We start from the raw sequence: 27,856 nt of genomic DNA on the forward strand, positions 1-27,856 counted from the left end.
ACACCAAGTGCATTGTTATCTAACAAGAAGCGTAATGAATAATACACCCGAAATGGCAGCGTCTTAGTATTACCGATATTTTCTGGTTCGACCAAGTTTTCAACTCTATATTGTGCTTTATATAGGTAGCTCTTCAGCGTCCCAACCTTGTTCTTGGCTGCGAATCTCCCCACAAACCAAAAGCACAGGCCATTTTTAAATGAAAGTCAGGTTTCATCCAGCGACTCACTGGCTGCATGCAGAAGGCACGTCCCGTTTCTATGGAATCGAAGCAACGGACACTTGGTTGATGTACTTAGATAAACTGACAAAAGGCTTCTAGATGCCATTCTAGAGTATGCAAAGCTAAGTACCTAAGCTTGTCTAAGTATTTCCATCCCCTCAGGATAAAGGTTCAAGATCGTTATGTCCGTCGAGCCCATCAGCCATCCCCGGTTCCGTGGAGTCAGGGGTACCTTAGGAATTGGTTGCGTCTCATCAAAGAATGACATCATGAGACCCCTACTAGCAATTGGTTAGGTTTTGGGCTCAGCTGTGCCTGTCTCCCAGCTGAATTGAACTGAACTCTTCCATGCCATGGCACATGGCGCGTCTTTAATAGCCTCAAGCCACTGATTGTTTTGTTGTGTATCCAAGTACTGTACTCGGTGATTCGAGTTGGTGACAGCCATGAACTCGCTCAACACCACCTCGGTGTCATTCGCTGTGACGCCTACTGTCGTTTCGACTTTGTTCTCTCATGTACGTACTTTCATCATTTTTTGTAATCTACCTCCAAGCTGGTGCCTTAGAGGGGATAAAACACAATTCCTCTGATACTTTGAGATTGCTTCCTTTTTGCAAGACACTAACTTCCAGCCTCTAGTATTTCAACAGGAAGCCTTTGCGGCAACGTCCAACTGCGCATCTCTCCTATGATGAAGGCCTCCATCTGATCCGATCGTTCCTCGAGTATGCATCACACCACACTGTTGAGGAACTCCAAGCATTCACCGCGCAATGGGTGCCACATCCTCAATGGATCAAAATCGAAGATGTCACCATCTCCGAAGATCAATTGACTCGCGCCGCTGAATTTCTTCAGAAGCAACTTGGCCCAGACGGTATCAAGCAAGTCGGCGGCGAGAAGTGGTGGCAATGGAGAAAACCCGCGACTCCTCTCGGCGCGGAATGGATTGAGATGCGCTCGGATGCCTACGAGCGAAAGCAAAAAGGAGGAACGACGCGGCGCGTCATGATGTATATCCATGGAGGCGCATACTACTTTGGTAGTGTTGATGAGCATCGATATCAAATGCAGCGACATGCTCGAAAGCTCAAAGCACGCGTTTTTGCGCCTCGGTATCGCCTTTCGCCGCAGTTTCCCTTCCCCTGTGGCCTTCACGACTGTCTTGCAGCTTACCTGTATCTACTTACTGTTCAAGATCCAACAACCATTGTTTTGGCTGGAGACTCTGCGGGCGGTGGAATGGTCATGTCTCTTTTGTGTGTTCTCCGCGATCAAGGACTCCCGTTGCCTGCTGGTGCTATTCTCATCAGCCCATGGGTTGACCTGACACATTCGTTCCCCAGCGTTGCGGGTGAGGCCCCTTTTGATTATATACCACAGGCAGGTTTCCACCACAAACCTTCTAAAGCATGGCCGCCGCCGAATGAAGACGATATTGAAATGTTGAGAGAAGAGGCTTTGAAGAAGAAGGAGGGAAAGAAGATACCTGGCAAGCAAGATCTTAAGGAGAAGCAGCAAGCGCCAGTCGTAAAGAAAGAACCGTCAGATGCTTCATCAAGATCGGAGTGGATCAATGGTGGAATTCCCATCAACCCTGAAAAGCTCCTCTCTGTCACCATTGACGGCCAACTCGTCAAGCTGAAAGATCAGATTCAGGTAGGTTTCGTAGAAGATGAGTTTGAACAGAAACTGATGACCCTAGATGTATACCACCAACGAGCTTCTTGCACATCCTCTTGTCAGCCCAGTCATGCAACCTACACTAGGAGGACTCCCTCCCCTTTTGATTATGGTGGGAGGAGGTGAAATTTTACGAGATGAGCAGATATACTTGGCTCACAAATGTGCCAACCCTGAAAAATATGCGCCCCCAGAAGCAGCTCTCACCCCAGAAGGAAAGGCTTTGTTGCAAAAGTACAAACCCACCGATGTCCAACTCCAAGTTTGGGATGACCTTTGTCATGTGGCACCAACGCTGAGTTTCACTCGTCCCGCGAAATACATGTACAGGTCTGTTGCCCAATTCGGCGCATGGGCTCTCGCTCGGGCTCAGAAACGTGGCATCGAGATTCTTGACGACGACGATATATCCGTCATCTCTGAGTCTGGATCAGATAGCGAATCCAAGGAAAACCCTCCTAAAACCCCAGAAACCGAAAAGTCAGATTTTCACTCAGAGCCTGGCCGGGTTGGAAAGGCTGGCGACCCTCTCCCACCGTTCAAGAACCACATGATTCGACAAAGAGTTACTCGCCATGGTGCTACTCTCCCGTTGGCTCCTGAGGCTGAGTTGCCATCATGTTGTATGGAGCCTGTTTTGGTTGGAGTTGTAAAGGAGGGGACAGTTAAGAAATGGCTTGCCAAGAAGGCAGAGTGGGATCATAGATATGCATCAAACAAGGCCAAGGTCCATAAAAAGATGGTGAGCGATATGGCCATCGGCTACCATGACTATGGTCCTGGCGAATGCCCTCCTCCGACTGCACTGGCTGGGCGACGGCGTGTTGATTCAAAGCTGGTGGAAGGAAGCAAGAAACAACAGAAGAGCTGGGGTCTGGCAATGTGGTCACTGTGGGGATCTAAACACGACGAAATGACAGTCGAGCGAGAGAAGAAGGCAGCTGGACAGCCAGAAACGAGAGTTGCCACTGGTGCTGAGGGCGAAGGAGCTCGCTCCTTTGCTGATATTGAAGGACAGGATAGATCACGGTCACAGCCGAACCGAGCACGAAGCCGATCTCACACTAAGGTCGTTACGGACGAAAACCAGACGGGTAGCCAGACGGGTAGCCAGCCCATCACCGAGGATATGCCAGTTGCTCATTTAATAGAGCAACGAAAGGAGCAAGAAGCTGCGAAGCCCAGCCTACTCAGTCCTGACTATGCGCCGGAGACTGGTGTAGCTGGAAAGAGACCATTTCTCGATGGCATTGCACTGCCGTTTAGCCTTAATAAGGATGCCGAGACGGCTAGTATGATGACGCTTCAGTCCAACATGACGCAACTTCCAGGCTCACGACCTATGAGTCCAAGCTTCCAGGACGATGATTCAACTCAGCCTTCTCAGTCGACTCAGCTTACTTCCCAATATGCACCAACTATTGATGTCGCAGGCAAGCGACCGTTCCTCGACGGCACAGCAGTTCCATTCAGCCTTAAAAAGGAGGCAGACACTGCCAGTATGAAGACCTTGCAGTCGAATATTACCGCCATGCCCACCTCAAGGCCCATGAGCCCAAACATTCAGGTTTCAGAGCCCGTTGAGAAGAATGAAGACGGGATTGGAAAAGAGAAGAATGACATAAACGACGAACCAGGCTTGATTGCCACGCCTTTGGAGCGACCTGGTTTGGACACATTTGTCACGGCTCAAGAGGAGCTGCCCCGGGCCAAGAAAGAGGAGGATGTATAAAAAGGACTTCTCTTTTGGCGCAAGGTTGGATACAGTCGATTGTTCAGTTTGGTTCAATCAGGATATCCCGTGTCAAAGCACAATCGTTAGGATCATTTTGTTTCGTTTGTAATCAACATCCATAGGTAGTCATCATTCCGCAGAGGATAGGAGTATTCAACTGTTTTTTTTCTTTCGTTATTGATCGACTGAGTCCATAGTCTTACATGGTGGTACAATGTACACGGGTATATACAACCTTGCCAGAGATCCCCAAGTCTCCAGCTGGCATTCTAGATTCGCCATCTGTCGAGAAATCATCCAATTCCATGACCGCCATTTTTTCGCTTGTTTAATCCACACCGTTGAATCGTTTCCATTGCTCAACGTAGAAGTAAGGATCTTGAGGACCCTTATCGAGACCCTTATAGTCACCAGGCTCCGCCTTGACTTGTCGGCTCACGAAGGGTGTAAGCTATTCCACCACAATTAGTCTTCCGTCCGAATCACCAATATGCGTCCATTCTCACCTTGAAATCCTTGAGCGGTGGCACAGCATATGTTCGGACCTTGTTCCACTCGATAACGTAGCCTCCGTACTTTGTGTGTCGACCCATGGAACCAGTGCGGTTACCCTTGTAGAAGCCCTTTCCAACATCCTTGGTTGTGAGTCTGAGGTGGCGGTATCGGCCGACCGACAGGGCTTGTGTAGGTCTCATGGCGAGAGATTCGAGACAAAAACTATCGGACTAGTCGTTGGACAATTCGTCGGTCGGAGGCGGTGCGAACGGGGGATTTCTGAGGTCAATTGGCGCTGGCGTCGCATTCGCAAGGTTGAATCTCGAAGTTTTGGAGATTCGGCGGTTGGCGTTGTTCCGGTTCCGGAGGAGCTGCCGATGTGTTGCAGGGGTGCCGTTAAGGGCCAACCGTTCTTATGATCGCTGCTGGGACAGTCTTTAGGTGAATGATGATGTCGATTTGATTTAAAAGGCACTTGAAGACTCTGAAAACATTGCTACTATTTCTTCTGCGTTCAACAAGCGGCATATTATCACTGGGCGGTTTCTTCCATGTCTTTGAGCCATGTAAGTGAGCTAGTGGGCTGCTACACTAACGAGGGGCATTTGCGATGGACAAGGATGGCTAACGTTGTCTGGCGACATCAGCTCTGAGCTCAATTTACCTTCGCCGTCGCGGACCCATGCCTTCGACATCTCCAAATATCCACCATGGATGGGTATCCGACGGGAAGTTTGGACCACAATGTCCCCCTTCTAGTGGCCGCCGGCCTTAACTCCAAGACGAACGAGCTCCCATTGAGTGCCGAGCTAAAGGAACAGAGCATCCTTCTACGATCAGAGTTACCACCTGTCGGGGGCGCAGATGCAGAGGTTTTGGCGGAATACTTCAAAGATGTTGATGCGAGCGCAAAGTCGTGGAGTGCTTTTGAGAGAAATGAGCCATATAGATTTCGCATTAGGACTACAGGAAGAGTAGGTTGCGCGGGGTGCTACACGAAGCCTTGTTCTAACACGCGGGACAGTCGTTTCTATTACCACCTCGTCGAGCTCGTCTCCCAGACGATATCGAACCGCTCAGCGAACACCCAACTCTACACTCGCCATTCTCCCCGCTCAGTCCAGTATCGGCACTATATCCGGATGGCCATATTGATGCGCAATGGATTAAGAAGCACCAGGACCTCGTTCCTAGCGTGTACCTGTGCTTCTACCCCCTCACGAACGACCCGAATTCCATGACGCTTCAAGATAACCATATTAAGTCTGATATCAACAATCTCAAGAGTGCCTTACTACGCTCGGGATACAAGACACGGCTAGCTATTGTTCTGCTTGCGGACCGCGAAGGCGCTCCTCTGTCGTTGGCCGAAGGGATTCAAGAGAGACTGGAGAACATACGGAGAGGCACAGCGTTGGACCCAAAGTCGGTCTTTTACATCCCATCACAGGAGTCGCAGGACGATTTAAAACAGGTTGTTGATAACGTCCTGGGCGTGCTTTACACTTCAGCTGTGGAATACTACCGGGATCTTGGACGACACGCCAGGAAGAAGCGATCGCGCGGAATAGCACCTCAACCGACCGTGCCACCCACGACTGGGACATCCCAGACCCTCTCGCTCCCGGACTGGAATTTCAGATACGATTTTAAATCGGCCATATTTGCAGAATTTCGACAGGAGACAGACGCGGCCCTGCAGTTTTTCAAACAAGCATACGAGGTACTTCTTGGACAGGATGTGCTGGACATAATCCCCAGTTGGAGCCCTCGCTGGAATGAGGCGCGTCTCTTGGCGGATATCATAGCTATTCGGTGCTTAAGATGTCACTTGTGGCTGGGCCAAACTACGCTGGCTGTTAGAATGTGGCATTCACATCGAGAACGGATTGCTGACTTTGTCGATCGACGCGGACGAGGAACCAACAACTATGGATGGCAGGCCTGGGAAGCTCGGTGGGCTACAGTCATGGCAAATCTGATCGAAAGGGTAGGTTTGCCAGCTTTGGCGCCAGCGACGGGAGCTCTGTTTGTCCCGCCGGATAAGTCTGTCCTAGGCGAGCGAGTGTCACCATGGGAGTTGCTGCACCATACAGGCTACTGGTATCGCATAGCGGCACGTCATCTTGTGGCTCGCCGGAATCTTGCGTACCAGATGCCCGAGGAGGATAGGAATTCGCCAGATACGACACCCGCATCAGCGGTAGCCAGCAAGGCCTTTGCATACGATACATACATGTGCCCAGAGCCGTACCAGGAATACCCAATATCGGGCACTGGAGTAAATCATGCACAATTGATCATTGATTGTCTCAAAGCGGCGAGCTCACAATTTCGATCTCGAAAGCAAAAGCGTGTAACGGCTGAGATATCATTAGAGTGCGCAAGGGAGTTCGCCAATCTGAAACAATGGGATGGTGCTGTGGAAACCCTGCTACCATTCTGGGAGGACGTTACGTTCAGATCGGAGGGTTGGCTCAATATATCAGAGGACCTGTGTTTGACTTTGCGAAGAATTGCCCTTGGAGCCCGCCGTGCAGACCTAGTGGTTGCTGCGGACTGGGAGCTCATGAGTAGCAGTGAGTATTTCGATGACAATCTTGAGCGTAATCTATCTAACTATGATCAGGGTTCGTGCGGCAGCCACAATGGCATTACGACATTACCAGATCACTCGAAGGAATTACAGCAGATGAGAAGCCCAAGATTAGTCTAAGTGACGACAAGACCAGCTCGTTTATCTCAGCGTCTTTCGTGTTTCGGAATAAAGAGGGCAAGGCTGGCGAGACATGTACCGCACAGCTTGCGCTCACATCGCACACGTTTCTCGATGCTGCTCCGATCACATTTGAGTCATTGAAGGTTGAGTTCAGTGGGAGTCTCAGACCAATATTACTAGAGCAAGGGGCTTCAGAGGACTCGGACTCGCCATCGGCCTCCACGATCTCCATTTTGTCGTTATCGCTGAAGGAAGACTATGCTGAAGGGTCTGATGATGAACTGCCGACACTGCTCAGAGGAACTTCTAACTTGACACTCCGGCCTGGTCAAACACGAGTTTTCGAAATGAAAATTCCTTTGAGGGAGCCGGGAACTGCTACTGCCTCATCCGTATCACTCTCACACAGCAACGCAAGTTTCAATCTAGAAGCCAAAATCGGAATTCGCGACACCGATCCCATTGTTGGCTGGTACATCCAAGGCTCATCAAAACCCAGGAGTAGTCGCCCAGAAGCAGGCACAATCCGTATTCAGCCTCGACCACCAAAGATGGTGATCAAGCTCTTGGAACCCTCGGCTCAGTACTACGCAAATGAGGCCATTGAGTTGGAGGTCGAATTGATCAATGCCGAGGACGAATCCGCTACTGCCAAACTGGACATTCACCTCTTTGGAAAAGAAGTACCGGCAATCCGAGTGGTAACAGAAGGCAATGAGGGCAGCGCCGAAGCAACCACAGAAGAGGCTAAAATTTTGGGACTGCCTTTGGGTGCCATTAAGAGCGCAGCATCAGTCAAGATGGTGCTTCATATAGATGCAGCACCGGGTCCCACGACATTCGATTTGCATTTGAAGATGTCGTATCACTTAGAGTCAGACGTTGCAACGCCGATTATGCAACTGTTGACAGTTCAGCTCAATGTTGTGAATGCATTTGAGGCAAATTACGATTTGGTTCCACGACTTCACCCTGGACCATGGCCGAGTCTTTTTGACTCTGAGGGACTGGGAGATACGGAAGAGGGTGTTGCCCGAGGCTTCACGCAGAAGTGGTGCTTGCTGTGCCACTATGCCTCGTTTGCCCAAGAGGACTTGAAGGTCCTTGGGATGGATCTCACTGTGGTCTCATGTGTTGGTGGTGCAAGATGCAACGTGAGCCAGGGACCGGATGTGTCACAAGAAGGGGTCATTATTGCCCCCAAGACGATGCACGAGGCACAGTTCGATTTGATAGCCCAGAAGCTCACGATGGAAGATCGACACCCTGTAACACTCGAGTTGGCATTTGTCATTCGATGGCAACGTCAGAACCGCAGCGACGGGGCTGTCAACACAACAACCATGCCCGTTGGTAAATACCTGGTTTTGGGCACCGAGCCGCGAGTACTGGCATCGGTGTATCGCGTCACTAAAGCAGAAGATGGCATGCCGGGGCTGATGCAACTGGACTTGACAGTCGAGAATCCATCCAATCACTTCCTTACCTTTGGTCTCAGCATGGATCCGAGCGAGGACTTTGCATTTTCAGGTTCAAAGCAGACAACACTGAACCTGTTACCACAGTCGCGGCGAACAACGACCTATCGGTTGCTTCCGCATGTTAACGGAGTATGGATAAGACCGAAATTGACGGTGCGAGACAAGTATTTCCAAAAAGTGCTACGCATAATACCGACAGAAGGGATGAAGATCGACGAGGATGGCCTTTTGGTGTGGGTTCCCGGAGAGGAGACGAGCGAAGACGAGAAGTCCGAAGAGCGAGCATAAGCTTTTATATATAAATTTACGCATATCAAGTCAGCAATGTAAGCATTACCTACTACCTAGTTAGATGGTCAGATAGATGGTGGGTGCTATAAAGGAGTTTATCACGTAAATTACGATTGTTGATGGCAGATTATTCACAAAATGCATGTGTAGGGATTTATCACTGTTCACGACAGGAAGAAGGCTGTATGACAAGACGCTGTGTATAAGCCCTGACTGCGGATAAGGAAATGACAAGGTTTCACGGCTGGCAATACAATGCAAGGGCGTTGCCGGTCTAACGTGTAACGTGTAAAACGTGTGTGAAGGATGGAGTCAGAGTCAGAGTCAGAGTCAAAGTCAAAGTCAAAGCACAAACAGAGTCTCTCTCTCGTCCGTCCGTCCATTCGGTCGTCGGCCTCGAACAAAGCGCGTATAAGTCCGCGAGAGATTGGTATGATCCGAAGGCACCCGGAGATAGATACGGAGAATTGAGTTGTATCCGAAAATGTACAACGGGTACTCCTAAAGTGGATCTGACAAGATGAAACGGGGCAGCTTTTTACGAGGGGAGAGGAAATTGGGGCAGAGAGCGAGCCAATCTCGGGGCAGAAGAGAGAGCGGTCGAGACCACGTTGAGAATGGGAGATCAGCCCTTGGCACGGGATCTATGCCACTGGACCGGGAGTCAAAGATCGGGCTTGTATTTTTAGCGCGTGTGCCTTGGTAGGTTGTGGAGATGGGTCATTAAAGGGTTTTTTCGTACGGATAGAGGTTTACGAGAACGGAGCATTCCTCAGCGTGAATATCTAAGTGATATACTGAGGTAGCTGTCAAGATCAAGAGTTGGGGTGTCTATAATGGACATTGATATCATCATACATGATATCCTTGTGATGCAGGGAGTCCAGCGTAAGAAATCTCACAACTGTACAAAAAGATCCAAAATCAATGACTCTTCCAGTAAGCCACCCTTCGGACATCGGCCTTGGTGATTTGTCCGACCCACGCGAGTGCATGACAGTTCAGCTCGCCTATCGTATCAAACTCGCAACCAGAGTCAGCCCGATTATACTGGAGAACAAGGGACAAAGGCGCTGACCATGTATGTCTTGGGCTGCTGACTGGCTGCAACTGTCGCCGGCCGGTACACGGACGAATACCCTGCCGCGTCTCCACGACGTTTATTTCGTTATCGTAATCACATTAGCTCGGATATTTCGTTGTTTTGGGGTTTTCCACGAGAACGAGTGAGACGAGGGGATAAGCTTGAGTGCTTGATTTTCGCATCCATCACATGGCAAGGGGCACCTATCAACAGTGCCAGTGACTGATACTGACGTAGGCAACTAATTATTTATTATCTTCAGCTCCTCCATCTCCAAACCTTTTCTCTCTTGCATAAGCTACCTTACCTATCCTCACTCTTTGCTTGCAAACGACGGGAGAAGCAAACAGATACTGGAAGGCTGCATTATTCTCTCTCCCTTCCCGAAACAATCACGCTTGGTTGCCTGGGGCCGTTTGCACTCTCCACCATAACAAATTAACCTACCTCACCTTACGCTACCGCTAATTCTTCCTACATAAAATATTCTAATTCTTCTATTCCACCTTCTTCTTCTTCTTCTTCTTCTTCTTCTCCTCCCTACGACACCTTGATTTTGGAACATCACCATGGCTACGACTACACCCGCCACGGCGCCAACCAACGCAATGGTCGACGAGACTCGTCTCTCGTCTGATGAGAAGACCGAAGTTGGATCCAACAACATCCTCGACACTTCAGCCGACAACAAAGAGCAGCAGGCCGGCTCTGTGACTGCCAGCAACAACAATGTCGCTGGCGAGCAGCCTCAGTACCCTGGCGCTGCTAAGCTTACCCTCATCATCTCGTCTCTCTGCCTCGCCATCTTTCTCGTTGCTCTTGACCAGACCATCATCGCTCCCGCACTCGGCGCCATCACAGCGCAGTTCCAGAGTGTCAAGGATATTGGATGGTATGGATCTTCATATCTTCTTACTACCACGGCTTTGCAGCCCATGTACGGAACCATCTACAAGTACTTCAATGTCAAGATTGCCTATCTCGCTGCCGTCTTCATCTTTGAGATTGGAAGTTTGATCTCTGCTGTTGCGCCGTCTTCTGTCGCATTCATTGTCGGCCGAGCCATTGCAGGAGTAGGTTGCCTTGCACAATTCCCATGAACCCTTGACTAACTAACGCGCCTCAAGATTGGAACGGCTGGTCTCTTCTCCGGATCCATCGTTATCCTGTCCCTCATCAGTACGTCAAGACTAGCAAACTAGCTCCGTGACCATAACTAACCACAGCTTCAGTGCCTCTTGAAAAGCGTCCTCTTGCCTTTGGTCTTATCGGTGGCATGTGGGGTATCGCTTCCGTCGCTGGTCCTCTTCTTGGAGGTGCCTTTACTGAACATGCAACCTGGCGCTGGTGTTTCTACATCAACCTTCCCATTGGCGGCTTGGCCATGCTCATTGTCTTCTTCTTTGTCAAGGTTAACCGCAACGACACGAACACCATCAACATGACCTTCATGAGTCGCATTCGCAAGCTCGACCTTGCTGGCGCCGCCATTTTCATCCCTGCCATTGTCTGCTTGCTCCTTGCTTTGCAATGGGGTGGTGCTGAATATCCCTGGAACAACTCGCGTATCATCGGTCTCTTCTGTGGCTTTGGAGCCATGATTGCCATCTTTATTGGTATCCAATTCTGGAAGGGTGATGAGGGAACCCTCCCGCCTCGTCTATTCAAGAACCGGGACACTTTGTCCGCTATCATCTTCGCCATGTTCTTTGGTGCCGGTTTCTTCCCTCTCATCTACTATCTCTGTGAGTCTCACCCTACCTCTACTGTCTGCCCAACTAACGTTTCTCAGCTCTTTACTTCCAGGCCATCCAGGGTGTTAGCGCCGTCCAGGCTGGAATCAAAATTCTCCCTCTCCTGCTCGCGACTGTCCTCTGCTCTATCGTCTCTGGAGGTATCATCACCGCCATTGGCTACTACAGCTATGTCATCATTCCCTGCATGGTTCTCTACACTGTCGGATGTGGCATGCTCACAACCCTCGATGTGCATTCCCCTCTCAAGGAGTGGTTTGGCTACCAAGTCATTGCTGGCCTGGGCATTGGTGCAGGTTTCCAAATCGGTGTTCTCATCATTCAAACTGTCTTGCCACAGGAATGGGTTCCTGTTGGCACCGCTGTTGTTCAGTTCGGCCAAGCCTTCGGAGGCGCTATCTTCGTGGCAGTGGGCCAAACTGTCTTCCAGAATGGTCTCATTGACACACTGAAGGCTGATAACATTGGAATCGACCCGACAATCTTCATCAACACTGGAGCTTCAGAGATTGAGGATACTCTGAGAAAGATGGGCCGCCTTGATGCGCTCGACGCTGTCCTCAATGCGTACATGAAGGGTCTCCGAGACACCTTTTACACCTCTCTTGCTTGTGCCGCCTGCGCCCTGATTGCTTGCCTGTGCTTCCGATGGAAGTCTGTCAAGAAGGGTCCAGACGGTGAGGACAGAAAGGCCGAGCCTGCCGTGCCTGTCTGAATGGATTGTGGGATCGAAGCGTAATTTGACGATTGGAATTTTGCATAGATACCCTCGGATGTCTCTCTTCTCTCGGTTGCATTTGGCGCTGGTAGTAATAAGTGTCTAATATGATAGAAGGTTAATAAAAGTGGTCTTACAGTACGAAGACTCCTCATTGTGTGTCATCTGGAGGTCTGTCCCATGAAACCCGTGTTTTCCTAGCTCTTGTTTTTACTCCAACATCAGCTCCTACGAATTTGAGCACCCAGTCTTTTACCTGCTTCGCCTTTCGTAACTGCGGGTGCATCTGGCCGCGCTTGGATAGCTCTCGCGTCGAATAAAGCCCGGATCCATCCCTTCTCCATAACAGACGCACTTTCGTCATGCCCCTGCGGAGACTCTGGCCATAGACTTTGTCCTTGAAGACGTGAAGTGCCACGTTTTGCATGAGTACTACGTCCTGACGTCGAAGGGCACTGATCTCAGCAGCTGCATTGTTCTCCTCTGCAAGCCAAAACGTCACAGCGAAGCCTGTCTTTGTATCGTCGCCGAGGAGAATCTCCACTAAAGAGAGGCTGCGACCCCAGCGGGTTGTGACAGTTCGTGGCTGTGCGATGGATATAATGCCGGCAATAATATTGAGGGTGACAGTCTGGGGATTGAGAGCCAAAATTCTCCGAGCCGGCGGTATATCTTCCAAATCAGAGAGATGAGAAGGAACAGTGTCTCTCATATCCAGATGTGCGGTCGAAGAAGTCGTGATAAACGATGTCTCCTCAAATGTCGTCTCTTCGAAACTCTCAAGCTGTGATGATGGTATCGAATTGTGTAAAGCCAGGGAATGGTCATAGAACTGCGACAACACATTCTCTGGGTCCTCGCCATCAAAGGACTGAGATTGTTCCTTAAAGGAGATCTCAGCCGTGGTGAAGAATTCGGATTGGTTGGCGAGGTTGATGCTGATATTATGGGTCTGGCTGAACCCTGTGTGAAGCGGTTTTCTGTTCAGCGGCAGAGAACGCCACGGAGCGAGACTTGGAGACGATACTGGAGCTGTTCCTTGAGGAGCTAGCCCAAGAAACTCAGCGAAGGAGTTGTCGATTTGTGTTATTGTACATGTTTGTGCTGTGAGAGATGAGGCGGGCGGTGCGCCAGCGAAAAGGAGTAGTCGTGGTGCCATGGTATTGACCGCCTGTAGCTAGATTGGAACACTATTTCGAACTTCTCATGATAATGCCAAGAGGCTATGCTGCCCCGGGGTAGCAACTGCGGTGGGCTCTTGATGAGATAAGCCAAAATTCACGATGACGGTTTTGGTGTTGGCGGCGGGTGATGTGATGTGATGCTAAAGAGAGATCGGCGGCGACCACTTCCCGGCCGCAGGTACCGAGGTATCCCCCACCCCCACAACTCCCGTGCGCCCCACAGACGTTACCGAGGCCGGCTCGTTATTCAACCTCGTTTCGTGGGCCTGTATTTAACTTCAGCTCTCCAATTGCAGCCCCGATACAGCTTCACTTTACCTACTAGAACTTATAATTGAACGTGTCAGCTGAGGTGCCGAAAATTCGCCACAATGTCGTCCTTTCCGTTCGCCATTCAAGAGCATACAATTGAAGCATCACATATTCGAGAATACGCCCGCGCTACAGCTCATTCTCAAGATGAGAAGCTGTACCTTCACGTCAAGCAATACACACCCAAAGATAACCAGAACCCTCAAAAAGGCGATGTGACTATCATAGGAGGACATGCTAATGGTTTTCCCAAGGTAAGCCCATCAATACTCATACAGACACATTTACTGATCTGTATAGGAACTATATGAGCCCCTTTGGGAGGAGTTCTATCATGAATCAAAACGCCGAGGTATCCGAATTCGAAGTATCTGGATAGCAGACACAGCATGGCAAGGCAAAAGCGGTCTCATAAACCAAGACGCACTTGGTAATGATCGTAAGATTCACACTCTCTCATAACACCTGGCAATGCTAACAACTTCTCAGCAAGCTGGCTCGACTATGCCCGGGACATCCTTCACATGATAAACACATTCCGCCCTCCACCGCCGATAATGGCAATGGGTCACTCCTTTGGCGCAAATGCTCTCACGAACGTTGCCCTTCTTCATCCTCGCGTCTTTACATCACTTGTTCTGCTCGACCCTGTCATCTCTCATTTCGCCTCCACGCCTGGCGCCAGAAGCGCAGGTCCCGCGGCAGCGAGTATGTACCGTCGCGAAGTCTGGCCATCACGCGATGAAGCGGTGGCATCTTTTAGCCGCAGCCCATTTTACAAGTCCTGGGACCCTCGCGTGCTGCAGCGTTGGATCGACTTTGGTATCAGGGACGTACCTGGCGAACAGAGCGTGACTTTAACTACAACGAAGCATCAGGAGATCTTTACCTTCCTACGCCCAAGCTGGCCAGCCTATGATGCCGAGGGCAAGGATTTGATTCACCCGGAACATACCCCCGATCTCGATGCTAGCCTCAATCGTCGATGGTCGACATATCCCGTCTACCGTCCCGAGGGTCCCAATACCGTTGAACGACTCCCTAATGTCCGGCCCAGCGTCCTCTATGTCTTCGGCGGCAAGAGTGATGTGTCCCCACCAGAACTTATAGACGAGAAGATGGCCCTCACAGGAACTGGTACTGGTGGCAGTGGTGGCGAGGCGAAGGGCCGTGTCAAGAAGGTTGTCGGAGAGAAGAATGGCCACTTGGTTCCCATGGAAGACCCGCGCTTGTGTGCAAGTGCCGCGGCTGATTGGATCAAGGCTGAGCTCGAGAGGTGGTGGGCAGATGAGCGCCAGTTTGAAGAGTGGGCGAACAAGTCTAAAGAAGAGAAGACGACCGTTTCGGAAGAATTTCAAAAACATATAGGCCAGCCTGCGCGACGGGCCAAACCTAGCCCAAAGGCAAAGATATAAAGATAGAGTGATGTTTGTTTAACTACATATACAAATAATGCGCCAAGTTACGAAAGACAGATATATACCTAAGAGGATGATATTTCAGTTTTAGTTTTAAGCAATTTGATATGCTGCGCATCATGCTTGACCTTCTCTCACTATGAGGAGCGTTACCCTGTATCGTTGAGTTTCAAACTGGACTGGACTGGACTGGACTGGTATTCAGCTATCGTGAAGCTTTCTCTTTAATACTTATTTCCAAGCAGGGTTTATGTTGGCACTTTTTAGCATCCGCTGAAACTTATTTGAGATGCGCCTTACGCTTACTTGGAGTATGTTTGCCTTGTTCACTGCCCCCTGTCCCCGGCGATAAGCTGCCATGTCATTGGGTTGCATCTTTATCGGCTGTCGTATAACTCTTATAAAGATAAGCAAGATGCATCATGCACCAGCCCCGAATAAACCATTCTTTCGGGATACATGTTGGAATCACTTATACCTCCATTCTCCGTGTGTAGGAGGCCGTCAATCCCCTACCTCTCGATCTCGATGGGATTTTTTTAGAGCTTCGTCGCACAAACTCAGTCGATGCTCATAACCTTATCCTCCGTCTCCGCCCAGCTGAACGAAGTAGCGAAGCATGCATCGCGAATATGTTTTTGCCTGAAATGAGGAGAAAGGCAAACAAAAACTTAAAGTGAGAAGATATCTTGCATCGAGTCTTCCCTTCCTTTCCTTTTACTACTCCTTTCTTTCATCAGCACCTGCATCATTCAGTCCAGCCATGGCCGTTCCAGGTCTTGAGTCGATGCCCTCGAGGCCGATGACTTCGGAGGAGTTCAGCGCCGCCATCATCAAAGCCTGTTTCTTATACAGCCAAGAAGACGTAACAGAGATCAAACCCAAAAAAGTACGGGTGCTGTGTGTATACTTCGAGGCAGACAAGGACAGTCACCCCAATGTCGAAAGCACCAGCGAGCAAGTCCGTGATGTCTTCCAGAACACTTACGGTTACGATACCGTCGGCCTCGTGATCCGGAAACAGGACAAAAACCCCCAAGCAAGATTGACATCAGCGCTCAGTGCTCTATTCAACAGAATGGACGAGGATTGTATAGCTATCCTACACTACATTGGCCACGGAGGAGACGGTCAAAACTTCGTGTTCCCTTCATTAAGACATGATATGATAGATCCTTGGGACGTCAACTTCTTGATTCTTCTAGACTGCTGCTGTCCTATTGAGATTGGCGGCTACATAGGCCATGACAAAGAATTGATCTACGCCTACGCTTCGGGGGCAGGCGAGTGCGACGATGGTCTTGGTTGCGAACGGGGCTTCAGTAGAAATCTTGTAAGAGAACTGAAGCGCGCTCATGGAAACGGACATGCCTTATCCACATCACAGCTCTACAGCCGTCTAGCAACAAAGAGTTTTACCCTGAACGATTCTTGGGAGACGGAGCTGGATTCTCTGCCTCATTTCATTCGACACCCTCGAGACCATGGACCGTCTCTGTTATTGCAACCCGTACGGCAAAATAGAAACTTATACCTGATACCAGCTCCTTGCCAAGAATTGGGCGAACAGACGGCTGATGTCGTTCTGTCAGTTCAAATCGCCAACGGTGGTTGGGAAGCATTACGCACCGTTCAGTCATGGGCCCAGATGCATCCAATGACTGAAGGACGTGTCCGAGTCGACGAGCTGTACAAGAGAACGGATGAATTTATCCTCGCCGTCACTTTCCAGGTCTGGTATAACTTACCAGATCATCCAGCCATGAAGCACATTGGCTTTGAGTTCAAACGGATGACTCGTTAGTCGGACTGAATCTGCAACAAGACGGACAGAGGAGGCTCCAACCGCTTAAGAACGACTTTCCCTTGTTGGCCAACCAGGTGGCAGTATCCAAATTTGGCGACTATGGAGTGCAATCTGCAGAGCACCAAATGGAATGACTCAGGCAAGGGGAGAGGCTCGGGCCAAGGACATCCTTTGTCGCAACATACGATAGAGCCTCGTTTTGCTCTACAGACATCGTCCAAATGAAGAATATGCAAGCTGGGATACTTGCGTGCGTTTTTGGAACAATTTAATGTTGTTAGACCTCGCTCAGGGATGGGAAAAGCCTGCTGAGCTTCGATTGAAGGCTACTTACCATGCGGGGCGTTTATCCAGATTCATTTTGAGGCGATCGCGGCTTTCTCACGGCATTGGGGTACTCTTATCTCTACCCTCATTACTGGTTACAGATGGGCCACTATTTCAACAGATTTGAGGAGCTACTTGCAAGTTTGGGTTGTATAATGGTGTCATAAGAGCGGGACGAGGATGGGAAAAGGGGGAGATATAGTGTACACGACCGTCAACGACTTTCGAACGCGTTGATGCGCATCAGTCAGAGGTGGCGTATTTTGCTAAGTTGAAATGAGATGTTAATACAAGCACACTTGAAGAAAGCAAGTTCTCAACAGATATACGGGTAGTACCATAAGTATTTGGCGAGGCGACCCGAGGCACAAATGTCAGAATTACGTGTTTCTTATATCCACTACCAATGGGATCCAGTTTCGTGATAGACATAGCTAATTCAACTTGCCATTTCAAGATAAATCATCAAGTTTTTTGCTAGTCTTTAGATAATTCCACTCAAGACGCAGGCTGTCGTCAGTTGACAGTGACAGTATCACCGTAGCTTTTACTCTGATGGACCAAATATAGAAGTAGGTCAGTGACGTAGAAGGCTCAAGGCCCTGGTCCCCGAATGATAAAACGAGTTAGGTAAATTTAGGATAACTTTGAGTAAACTTAGGATAATTCTCACTAAGTTTATCCTAGACTTAGGCAGGCTGACTCTTTTAGATTGAGAAGGTCTTATTGAGATAACCGACGTATGCACTGCTATTTAACAGAGTTAGGTACCTAAATAGTTAAGCTAAGGTACTGAATCTAAAATGTGTCAGTTGTTCGAGAACCTGCCTTCCTCGAAGGGGGCATGCGAGGCTGTTTTGGAAAGTCGCTGTCCTAGGACCCTCAGTATTAGGTAGTAGGCCATTCTCATGGATATTAATCAATCCTCACACCGCTTCGATAGCCGCTCCTTTTGACCATAAGCGATCAAGCTTGATAGGAGACGGAATTCAGTCACTTGAGCCAAGTTGTCCTATGCTCGAAGCATCCGACCTACGAGAATGCTGGAACTTTCAGGTTCTCGTATTACGATCGATCGGGACAGCAATAGCGATACGGTGCGAACAATAGTACTCACCCATACATCCATATGCTAATGATTGACAGTATGTTTGTCAGCGTGGAAGTCTTGTCGAAAACGACGGAACCCGTACCGATAGTTCCTTGCTTCTCTATGTCGACTATGAAATAACTGCCAATGGAAATGATTTCGACACTTCCGATGACACGGCTGAAGATCAGTACATGGCTGGATTACTAAATGAAGACGGTGAACTTAATGGTGATGCCGAACTCAAGAATTCTCCCGCTGAAGGAGGAATCCAAGCAATCACATATGCAGGTAACCGCAAGGATGCCCCCAAGGTAAATACACCCAGACCTAACACATTGAACTACGACTTATCGTTGATTTCAATCAGAGTACGGCATAAAATGGGACACGAGCAAAGATGTCGAGGCTCCTAGTACTACGACGCAGACGGATACTGCCATGCCTGCAATGGAAACATATGACGGATTTCTCCCGAACGAACCAAACCCTGAATGCAAACGGAAGTCAGCAGTGAGACTCTACCTCCATAGACCTGACAGCATTCAGGGGCTAACTCGTCCACGACACATGGGCCAGGCCCAGGCCGCTCCTCCGGGCAGGCCCCCATATGGCTCGTCCCAGAATTTGGGGATAGAGTGGCAGGCTTATTAACTATTGGCCGAGGCCTCCAGAAGCTTCGGCATCTGGATGAGGTCCGGAGATTCCTCAATGAACCCCAGCTCTGTCCTCGTGGATGCGGATAAATCTACCCTCTTCTATCTCAGTTCAAAGCTCATGAGAAGCAAACAGTCATCATGTTGGTATTTCGGTGCACCAAGAGCATGTCAGACTCAACCCATCAAATCTGGAGGCATCCGGCTTCACAGACCTCTTCGTTTAACATTGGTATCATGTAAGCCATTATGCCAATTTAACGGGCGCATAACTAATATTCCAAGGCTCAAAGCAGAGTGGTATCGGGTGTATTGCCATGGACTTTCGGAAGGAACGCCGGCGCAATGTTGAATATAACCTTTGCCCATTGACAGATAACGAGATTATGACCTGTGGGGTCGCAGGACAGATCATGTCGCCAGGAACGTCTTTGGCATACATATCGCAGCCACTATTGCAACATCGGCTTCAGCTTGCTCCGCTATTGAATCCATAGAGCGGGACAGCAGCTTCGCCCATATGCTTGGCAGGATATACCGAATAAGATGGCATCCCCGGGTAATAGCAGATCTAGCAATATCTGGATTTCCCCATGAAGGACAGGGTCTCATTGCAAAAGAGATGACCAACAGTGATTACAGATCTGCCATCTTATCGATTTCAGGGACTTGTAATGCTCTTCTCATAGAGAGATCTGGGAGTGAGTTCATAAAGTTCCAAGTCAGCTGCCCACCAGTGTCAGTATATTTAAATATATAAGAAACACGACTTCGCCTTTTCTGCTCCGCATCTGACTCTACACAACTCCCACACGATGCAAACGAACAATGACAACGTGGACTCGGGGCAATTGCAGACTATGATAAAAAAAAACCATGCGGACCTTAGGTTACTGGTCAGGAACCATGATGATTACCGGCAATGGAGTTCACTGAGAAGGATCTGTCCAATCAACTGACAGGCGAAGACAAGAGCTATTTCATAAACAGAGTCTTTCGCGGACATGAAGCGCTTCTTGCCGATGATTTCTCTCATACATGCAGCTACAATAGTCTCCCATCTCAAGAATATGATAAACGCAAGTCTTGTTTCCGCGAGATTCACGGTGATCACCATTACGCCCTTCTTCATTTTCGTGGACTGGCCGCCCACGTCAGTGCTGACATTTGCAGAAGAGACAATATAAACCTTGATAGCGCTACTGCCTCGAATTCTCCTGTTGATTATCCTGAGGGGCACTCGCTACCCATGCGGCAACTGTACGCCAAGGTTTGCTCGACGTATTCGCAAATTCCTCCACGGTATTTTGTTCATCTTATCCCAGGCTTGATGCCCAGCACAGAGATGGGTTTTCCCTTGAACTCATCTGAGGCTGGCAGAGCTTACGACTGACACCCTCACTTTCTGCCTCCTCAATGAGATACGGAAGGATATTGGGAAACTAGACTCCGCATATAGCACATTGCAGCCAAACTATCCCACCAATCTCAGAGATGCCACTACCACTGGCGCTGCGATCCAGACACTCAGCAACTATCTTAAGTTCTGTCTACAAGGGTAGAAAACATGGCATAGGCTATGCATTCGGCGTTAAGAATAGTTTAGTCGAACTCTGGATGATCATCGATGTCGATGATGGGGTGAAGATCCAGGTCGATGACTCGCTACTCTCGAAGCAGTACACAAGGGATTCAATACTGCTTCCCATCTGTGAGGTACTCTACTCCACTTAATAAGTCTCGCGGACGGCTTTATCCCAGGCTTGCAAGAGAAGATTTAGAAACAAACAGGGACTGTTAACGATGGCCTGGAGCTGGAGATGGAAAAAAGAAGTCCAGCCGTTGTTCTCGTTGAACGAAAGACCAACGATTCTTCCGAACATGTTAACGCAGAATCGTCGGAAGGCAGGGTTCTGAAGTAGGTCATGGGTGTCGGAGAGGGTGGTGTTCTCGAGGGGCTTCATCTTGGAATCTTGTTACGGAGTGAAGGAATCGTAGTCAGGGTTGGCATCTCCTGAGATCAGCCCGCCAGAAATTCATTTTCTACAACCCACTTAAGACATTACACTGCGTTTGTACTTTACAAGGTCAATCGGGACAGTTATTGGGAGTCAAGTCCCTCATGGGCCCGAAGAGTTTGGAATACCACTCAGGGGGTGAAAAAGGAAATAGCCTGAAACTCATCTAAGTTTATCCTAAATTGGTCATAAAATTTCCTAAGATATCCTAAGATATACTAAACTGTCCTAAGCTTATGTAAATACTTTGCGTCTTAGGACGAAAGTCTTGAGCTTTTCTTCGCATCCCTCCGTATCAAGGACCAAGATAAAGCTGTCTTCAACGTGACAGAGCACGCGAAGTATCGCGATCGATTCAGTTCAGATCTAAAAAGAGAGTAAGATTGCACAAAGGTTCATATTCGGCTTCGCGGGAGGATACGCTGATGCTCAAGCGACAACGGTAACCATGCAGGGAGGGGACTTCCAGCTGCTGGGCATAACCTGTGCCTACTACAAACTGTCTGTCAACATTAAGAACCTCCTATTCGGCAGGAGGTTCCACGCCAGCGAATCTAGCGTTTTACCAATATCTTAGCCCATTCCGTCATATATGAAGCTAGAATACCCGTTAAAATCCTTGTGTTACCGCCCGATCTGGAGGTAAGAGAATATCGGTCCTATCTGCGGATGAGATGGCGAATCTATCGTCGATCCCAGGGCATCTTTCTTCTTCGATGTAGGCGAAGTGGTGTCGTCTTCCCCGCAAGGATAGAGAAAAATGCCTCAAGATCCTTGCCTTTGCCCTCCATTTTCTTTCCAAGTAGCTCGATGTAGTTGAGGCTATCACGAGTCCAGAGCCAGGATGGACCCGGAAGACTGATGAATTCACCTTCACCCACTTTTTCCGATCCCGTGGCCCCTTTAGAACCGGATTGAGCGCTACCCCTAAGCATATCTCTGAACCATGGTGGCCAAACTAGGTGCCCACTCCACGGGTTGCCATCTACTGCGTCGATGGCCATCGGGTCGTAGTCGAATCCCGTGTTTACGAGACCATTTTCGATGAAACAAAGTCGTGTGGCTACGATTGTCAGTAATGAGCCACATATATCTAAAGTGATTGATATACCGAGATGTCGATTTCGATACAGAATCTCGAGTCCCCGGATCTTCAAGTCCTTTGGGCCGTTGTAGTTCATTTTCTTGTTCGTGCCAAGGACACCACAAGATGTATTCTGCAGACTGTGGATTGATGAGGCGCAAATGAACCATGTTGCCATCTCTTGAACGGTGAAGAGGTTGGATCCTTCGGGTGATAGAGACTGGGTGTATCTAGAAGTCGTCAGTACGGTGATGGCACTTGTCATTGCCAGCGCCAAAGCGGAGGACAATTTGGAAGGGCGTGATGGTAAGTTGAAGTAGGCTCACCTGTAAGCAGAGAAGTATCTCGCCAAATTCCTCATTCTCAGGAGGCACATGGTGTGCTTGTCGCAACTTCCGACAGTACGTCGAATGGCGAGGCATTTGAAGAGCAGGCTTTCAAGTTGTGAGGTCAAGTGCTGGCGTACGTGGTGGAGGGAAGTGGCCGCCCGCGCATACGCGAAATGTTCTTCAATCTTCTCAACTTTCGGCATTATATCTTCCCATTCATCATCAGTCTCCAGATCCGAATCTCCGTCCATTGTAGAGGATGTGGTGAGTTCGAAATTGTCTGCTCCGGTTATCCCATCACCCTGTTGGTCTGGGTGTCTCCCCTCATCACGGCTGAAACCAGATTAGATAAATGTCAAGCAGCGGTGTGACTGCAAACACTCACTACTTTTGTTAGATTCTGTCGAGCTGTCGGCGATGACCCTTCGACATTTTCTCCTTCTGCGATGGGTTGGCATTTTGATATGCCTCAGTTGCCTGCAGCTTCTCAAAAGCCCTTTGTTGACGAGTCATGGCTTTGCGATAGGCATACAAGTTTGTTTTCTTCTTTGACTCTTCCTCCGATAGCTTAGCGCGATACCTCCTCGCCTCCTTCGCACTCCTTATATCAGAAGGTTGATCGTGGGCTTTCCGCCTTCCCACGCCTGAGCCAGGTGGGAGACCTTAAGTACGTTAACGTAAAATAATAACCTGCATCGCCTATTACCTACATCTTTTGCGTGGCATCATCCTTTTGCGTGTACTCGGCGGTGCGATGAGGATATTGGTGGTAGAGGACAACGGATTTGAAGTGGAGGAGAAGGAAAGGGTTTCAGGCTTGAGAAAGGAAAATAGGATGCTTAGGGCGGAATCCTGCAGCCCAGTGCGAGTGAATCACGTTGAGATTCAGGTGTTCATAGAAGACTTGGTAGGTAAGAAAGTTCTGACAACCGCCAGCTGTGGGCAGCTGCCTGAGATGAGATACTCATGCTCGTCGTTCAACAAAGTTGCACATCGCTATGATATGATACCGTACCATACCTAGCACCTTATAAGCTATATCGGCGACTTGATTGTGCAGATCGGTAGCTCGGAGATTTCTCGTTGTTGATGTCACCTAGGGTATCGTTCTTCCCAGCCAGCTCGAATCGCCTCCTGGGAGGGAAGACACATATCCGAGCTTCGTCGGAAGTATCCCCTGCAGCCACGCTTTTGTTGCTTCGCATGAGTGGCAGCCCATATATATAAGGTATAAGTAGATTCTGTATCGTCTTTGGTTTTCTAAACCATTGAACCTGATGTATTGGCATTCAGAGTGTGTTCGTCGGGTCGGAGGTTAATAAATTACAGGGCGGGCATGATGATATTCTGCAGGCTGAGGATTTTATGCAGGACACCCTTCCCGACCAATTTCATCTGTTACCCAAGGGACTTTTTAAAATGTAGCTTGGCTTTCGAATATGTGAATGTTCCTCGTTACTCCTGGATCTGACCAGAGTAGTGCACTCCTTGTCACTAGGTTCGAAAGGACAGGAAGCCGAACCCCCTTGTGTGTACAATATTAGCGGCAGAATAATCAAGGAGCTAGATGGGAATTCAAGAGGAGTCTTACCCTAGCTGATACTATAAATGTATATATTTGAGTTTCTCGTGTTGTATATGTCGATACTCTTGAGAGGAATCGCCAGCCGTATGATCTTGATCTGAATTTCAGCAGGGAGATCCATGGACCCAGTGCCTGACATGTTGTGCAGCGATATGATGTTCCCATGGACAATCTGTGGCACGGTGCTTTCCTCAAGTTGGCAGATCCGGTCGAACCGCCAATGTCTCACAGGTTGTTCTCACACAGACTTGGCAATATGTCGAGAAGAACTTATACTAGAGGCGATAACAGCCGCCACATATAGTTGAACTGCTGGTCATCATTGCAGAAGAGAGCTTCTTCATGGTAGTCTTAGACGATGCTGTCGTTCAATTACCGCCAGCATCCTTGAAGAGCTGGGCCTGAGATGATGGAATCTGCCACAATCTGTCGCAGCCTCACGGGGATAATTTTGCCTGAAGTCAAGACGAGCAGCTCCATAACATAATCCTACGAATCTTCCCAAGAGATCGTCGCTTCAGAGGCGCCAAACAACTTGCCCAATGATATATCCATCCTCTGAGTGTTGCGAGATGTTAGCATAAGCTCAAGACAAGGATCTCATATCAAGTCATACTCATCACACCTGGAACAAGGGCATCAATTGCTTGATACATAACTTAGGTGACTGGCCTTGGAAAGAAGCATGGGAAGCTAGGCCAAAGTTTTCCGTGTGGTTGTTGTCTAGCCTAGGTGCATCAGACAGTATCAGATCCATGCCTGAAGCCAGAGAAAAGCCCTATGGTTCTGGGAACACCAAGAGATTTGTTGTCGCAGACTCATTGAGAGGTCTTGTGGAACTCTTTTTATACGTCAGCATTCATTGACTTAACCCATGTTGAAGAATCCTTACAGTTAAAGCACAGGACGAGTCGCAATCTCCACATCCGCCGATAATTGGACAAGAATCTCTGCCTTGTTCGTTGCATCTGGAATCAAATACTATATGACTATCGTTCGACAATATAATATAGCTGACGAAAACCCAAATATCCCGACTCTTCAGCGGGGGCAACGATGGTGAAATCCAAAAGAACAAGACGAAGATGTGAAAATCATGAACAGAGAGGAGATATTTATAGTAAATAAGAAACAGGGAGTAGAGAGATGTGAGCCAGGGAAGAAGCTACCAGAATTTTCAGTTCACGAAGAGGAACGGTAAATGCTGGCAAGCAATATACATACAAACAGTTTGCAAATATCACAAGCATTCCGTGAAGAATGTGTATCCCCCAATTCGCTCTCATCGCTGGTGTCACCTTTACTCGCAAGCATAGATATCTGAAATTTGGCTCACGGAGCTGCACATCTAGCATTCGCCAGGGGATGAGGTAGAACAAGTATTCAACCTAAATAGACATTGGTCTGCTGTCTACCGGGGTGCTATAGACAAGAATGATATCCCAAACGATTAAATACAAAGCAGAGTATTTCCAAGATATCTCTCAGATTGACCTCTGTTTGAGAATACCGGACAACTCAGGAAGTTCAAACATTATACTGATCAGCGAGGGTTGGTATCTTGAACGGTCAAGACGTTGTCATCCTCAGCATACGCATCCACCTTGTACTTGGCAAACTCCCGGGTTGCCACATTATTAGCAAACAGAAGATCAAGCTCTTCAAATGTCTTGTTCTGGGTTTCAGGAAGGCGGAGAAATGTCCAAATGAAGAAGACAAAAGAGCAACCTCCCCAGAAAAAGCCAGTTTTACCACGCCAGTTTCCTGCAGTCGGGTTGAGCATATAAGGGTTGACCACATTGCAGATAATCTGAGCGATGTAATAGGCAATTCGGCTGACACAAACAGACTTGTTTCTCAGTCTGGTCGAAGAAACCTCCGAGATGATTGCGTAACAAACAGGTCCAACGGTCATGTAATACACGCCCAACCATATGAGCATCATGCTGGCTTGGGCGTAGTTTCCTCCCTGGGAGTCTCCAGCACCGACGCTGATGAATCCAACAATCATCAGCACAGCTGTGAGCAAGCCAAGTCCCCAAAGATACAATGTACGTCGACCAAGGGGAAGCAGCCACCATGATATGATTGTGCCCACAGACGCAATCCCAAGACCACCAACAGACATTCTGAAAGAAATCGACTCAGGCAAGCCAGCCTGCACGAAAAAGAAAGTCGGAGTACCACCCATGGAAGATCCACAAAAAGGCTGGGCAGCAAAGGCCATGCAGGCAATTTCGGTTCTGCGTCGGTCAACCCCCCGGAAGCAATCCAGATACGAAGTACCTTGGTCGATGGACTTTTCAATCTCATTGGTATGTATCATCATGGCAAGAGCCTGCTTTGCATGACCAGGAGTTGTTGAGGAACTCAGACGGGTGATTGACTTCTCGGCGTTTTCGTAATCACCAATCCGGACGTAGTACCAAGGGGACTCGGGGGCGAAGAAAAGGACGATGAATAAAGGGACAGGCCATGCCCATTGGATTGCGAACGGGATTCGGTAGGACCAATGCCCGGTCGTATTCGAGAAGCCTGCTTGTACTCCAGCCGAAATCAATTGTCCTATGGCCCAGCAGAGGTTGACATAGACAGTCAAATATCCTCTCAATGCCATGGGGCAGACCTCTGATGCATATGCAGGAGCCATGGTGGCGAAAACACCCCATGGAATGCCGCAAAGGAACTGACCAACAAGAAGGACAGGCAGACTCGGTGAGAAGAAGGAGATAAAGATGCAGCCACAAATGGCAACCAGGGAAGTAAGAAGTACTTTGCGGTAGCCGAACTTATAAGTGAAGTAACCATTGGCAAACGCGCCAATAATAGTCCCAACGCTCACGGCGTTCGAAAGTGCATTCTGCCAGGAAGCTGTGATTTGCCAGGAGTTGGTTTTGGGCTGGTAGCTTCCATAGTGCTCTCGGAAAGATGGTTGGGCGAAGAAGGATGAGATAAGAACGATATCGTAACCCTCCATGATGATCGAGGTAGAGAGAAGGACCGACCACATGACGGCCTTGGGATATTTCCGAATGGCTTGCAGCAATGTGAGGTTGTGCTCCTCTTCTGCAGCCTGCTTTGCGATGGATGCGTCTTTGACCGTATCATAATTCGGGGCATGGTCATCTTCGCTGACCCTAGCTACCTTGTCGTCTGTAATAGCAGCCATGATGCAGGAAAATATGCAATGGAGGCCTGTGTGTACCTGAGGCCAGGATAAGACACTGACTGCTTGTCGAGACGTGCCAGGATCGGCGGCATGAGCTTCATTTATAGGGAAACAACTGAGACCACAGACATTGATCGCCTGACGAACCCCAGGCGCTTCGTCCCATGTTGTCTACGAAAATCCCGGTTTCTTGATGATCAACCGGGGATTGTGGGGTAGAATCTGGGGATATTCTGCCAAGGGTCTCCAAAAGCTTATTGCCCTAGCTCGTGTTGAAGAATATGGGGTTCCAGTGGGGGGACGGATGGGTACAGATCTCATGGTGTTTTGACCCCCCGCCGGAGCTTTAATTGTGCTCAAGGTCCGGCGGGGGAGGGGAGACACTTCTGTCAATGTCACTGCAACTTTGACGACATTGAGCCTCGTATTTGGCTAAATACCGGACTGCATTGCTGTAACGTCGATGAGGAGCTCAGCCTGCATGTCCGGCTTGATCCCGGATTACGCGCATGAGGAAAGATGTGCCTGCTGGGAACTTTGATCCGTGAACTGTGATCAAACGTGTTGTCCATAAGACCTTTGTTTCGTTGTAGCAAATGTCGGATATCTTTGGGGGTTGTGATTGGCGAGAGTAAAGTAGAAGAAGTGATATCTGATGGAGTCGCAGTTGAGGTATCGGAATTGAGACCGG

The 27,856-nt window shown here is 49.0% G+C and overlaps 11 protein-coding genes across 11 annotated transcripts; 6 read left to right on the forward strand and 5 right to left on the reverse strand.

Moving 5' to 3' along the window:
- Positions 1-669: 669 nt before the first annotated feature.
- FSUBG_2417 (AB hydrolase superfamily) lies at positions 670-3,641 on the forward strand (the record flags this gene model as incomplete). Its single annotated transcript, XM_036680187.1, has 3 exons — positions 670-741; positions 866-1,885; positions 1,932-3,641. 3 exons carry the CDS (start codon positions 670-672, stop codon positions 3,639-3,641), a joined length of 2,802 nt encoding a protein of 933 aa, XP_036542094.1.
- A 331-nt stretch (positions 3,642-3,972) lies between these two features.
- On the reverse strand, positions 3,973-4,339 carry FSUBG_2418 (50S ribosomal 27; the record flags this gene model as incomplete). Its single annotated transcript, XM_036680188.1, has 2 exons — positions 3,973-4,095; positions 4,151-4,339. 2 exons carry the CDS (start codon positions 4,337-4,339, stop codon positions 3,973-3,975), a joined length of 312 nt encoding a protein of 103 aa, XP_036542095.1.
- Positions 4,340-4,849: 510 nt separating this feature from the next.
- FSUBG_2419 (uncharacterized protein) lies at positions 4,850-8,627 on the forward strand (the record flags this gene model as incomplete). The annotated part of the gene is made up of 3 exons (XM_036680189.1): positions 4,850-5,113; positions 5,164-6,718; positions 6,769-8,627. The coding sequence occupies 3 exons, from the start codon at positions 4,850-4,852 to the stop codon at positions 8,625-8,627; spliced, it is 3,678 nt and encodes a 1,225-aa protein (XP_036542096.1).
- A 1,656-nt stretch (positions 8,628-10,283) lies between these two features.
- FSUBG_2420 (major facilitator superfamily transporter) lies at positions 10,284-12,183 on the forward strand (the record flags this gene model as incomplete). Its single annotated transcript, XM_036680191.1, has 4 exons — positions 10,284-10,787; positions 10,842-10,893; positions 10,947-11,459; positions 11,507-12,183. The coding sequence occupies 4 exons, from the start codon at positions 10,284-10,286 to the stop codon at positions 12,181-12,183; spliced, it is 1,746 nt and encodes a 581-aa protein (XP_036542097.1).
- Positions 12,184-12,337: 154 nt separating this feature from the next.
- FSUBG_2421 (nucleic acid-binding OB-fold) lies at positions 12,338-13,345 on the reverse strand (the record flags this gene model as incomplete). The annotated part of the gene is made up of 1 exon (XM_036680192.1): positions 12,338-13,345. One exon carries the CDS (start codon positions 13,343-13,345, stop codon positions 12,338-12,340), a length of 1,008 nt encoding a protein of 335 aa, XP_036542098.1.
- Positions 13,346-13,741: 396 nt separating this feature from the next.
- FSUBG_2422 (host-specific AK-toxin Akt2) lies at positions 13,742-15,097 on the forward strand (the record flags this gene model as incomplete). Its single annotated transcript, XM_036680193.1, has 3 exons — positions 13,742-13,936; positions 13,983-14,121; positions 14,172-15,097. 3 exons carry the CDS (start codon positions 13,742-13,744, stop codon positions 15,095-15,097), a joined length of 1,260 nt encoding a protein of 419 aa, XP_036542099.1.
- Positions 15,098-15,863: 766 nt separating this feature from the next.
- Positions 15,864-16,904, forward strand: FSUBG_2423 (uncharacterized protein; the record flags this gene model as incomplete). Its single annotated transcript, XM_036680194.1, has 1 exon — positions 15,864-16,904. The coding sequence occupies one exon, from the start codon at positions 15,864-15,866 to the stop codon at positions 16,902-16,904; it is 1,041 nt and encodes a 346-aa protein (XP_036542100.1).
- A 1,370-nt stretch (positions 16,905-18,274) lies between these two features.
- FSUBG_2424 (uncharacterized protein) lies at positions 18,275-18,978 on the forward strand (the record flags this gene model as incomplete). Its single annotated transcript, XM_036680195.1, has 3 exons — positions 18,275-18,331; positions 18,381-18,615; positions 18,695-18,978. 3 exons carry the CDS (start codon positions 18,275-18,277, stop codon positions 18,976-18,978), a joined length of 576 nt encoding a protein of 191 aa, XP_036542101.1.
- A 1,604-nt stretch (positions 18,979-20,582) lies between these two features.
- Positions 20,583-20,944, reverse strand: FSUBG_2425 (uncharacterized protein; the record flags this gene model as incomplete). Its single annotated transcript, XM_036680196.1, has 2 exons — positions 20,583-20,645; positions 20,729-20,944. The coding sequence occupies 2 exons, from the start codon at positions 20,942-20,944 to the stop codon at positions 20,583-20,585; spliced, it is 279 nt and encodes a 92-aa protein (XP_036542102.1).
- A 737-nt stretch (positions 20,945-21,681) lies between these two features.
- Positions 21,682-22,662, reverse strand: FSUBG_2426 (uncharacterized protein; the record flags this gene model as incomplete). The annotated part of the gene is made up of 3 exons (XM_036680197.1): positions 21,682-22,061; positions 22,110-22,312; positions 22,409-22,662. 3 exons carry the CDS (start codon positions 22,660-22,662, stop codon positions 21,682-21,684), a joined length of 837 nt encoding a protein of 278 aa, XP_036542103.1.
- A 2,877-nt stretch (positions 22,663-25,539) lies between these two features.
- On the reverse strand, positions 25,540-27,165 carry FSUBG_2427 (maltose permease; the record flags this gene model as incomplete). Its single annotated transcript, XM_036680198.1, has 1 exon — positions 25,540-27,165. The coding sequence occupies one exon, from the start codon at positions 27,163-27,165 to the stop codon at positions 25,540-25,542; it is 1,626 nt and encodes a 541-aa protein (XP_036542104.1).
- Between the last annotated feature and the right edge of the window lie 691 nt (positions 27,166-27,856).

This window comes from Fusarium subglutinans, assembly GCF_013396075.1.
Source record: "Fusarium subglutinans strain NRRL 66333 chromosome Unknown NRRL66333_c0000020, whole genome shotgun sequence".
Taxonomy (NCBI): Eukaryota; Fungi; Ascomycota; class Sordariomycetes; order Hypocreales; family Nectriaceae; genus Fusarium; species Fusarium subglutinans.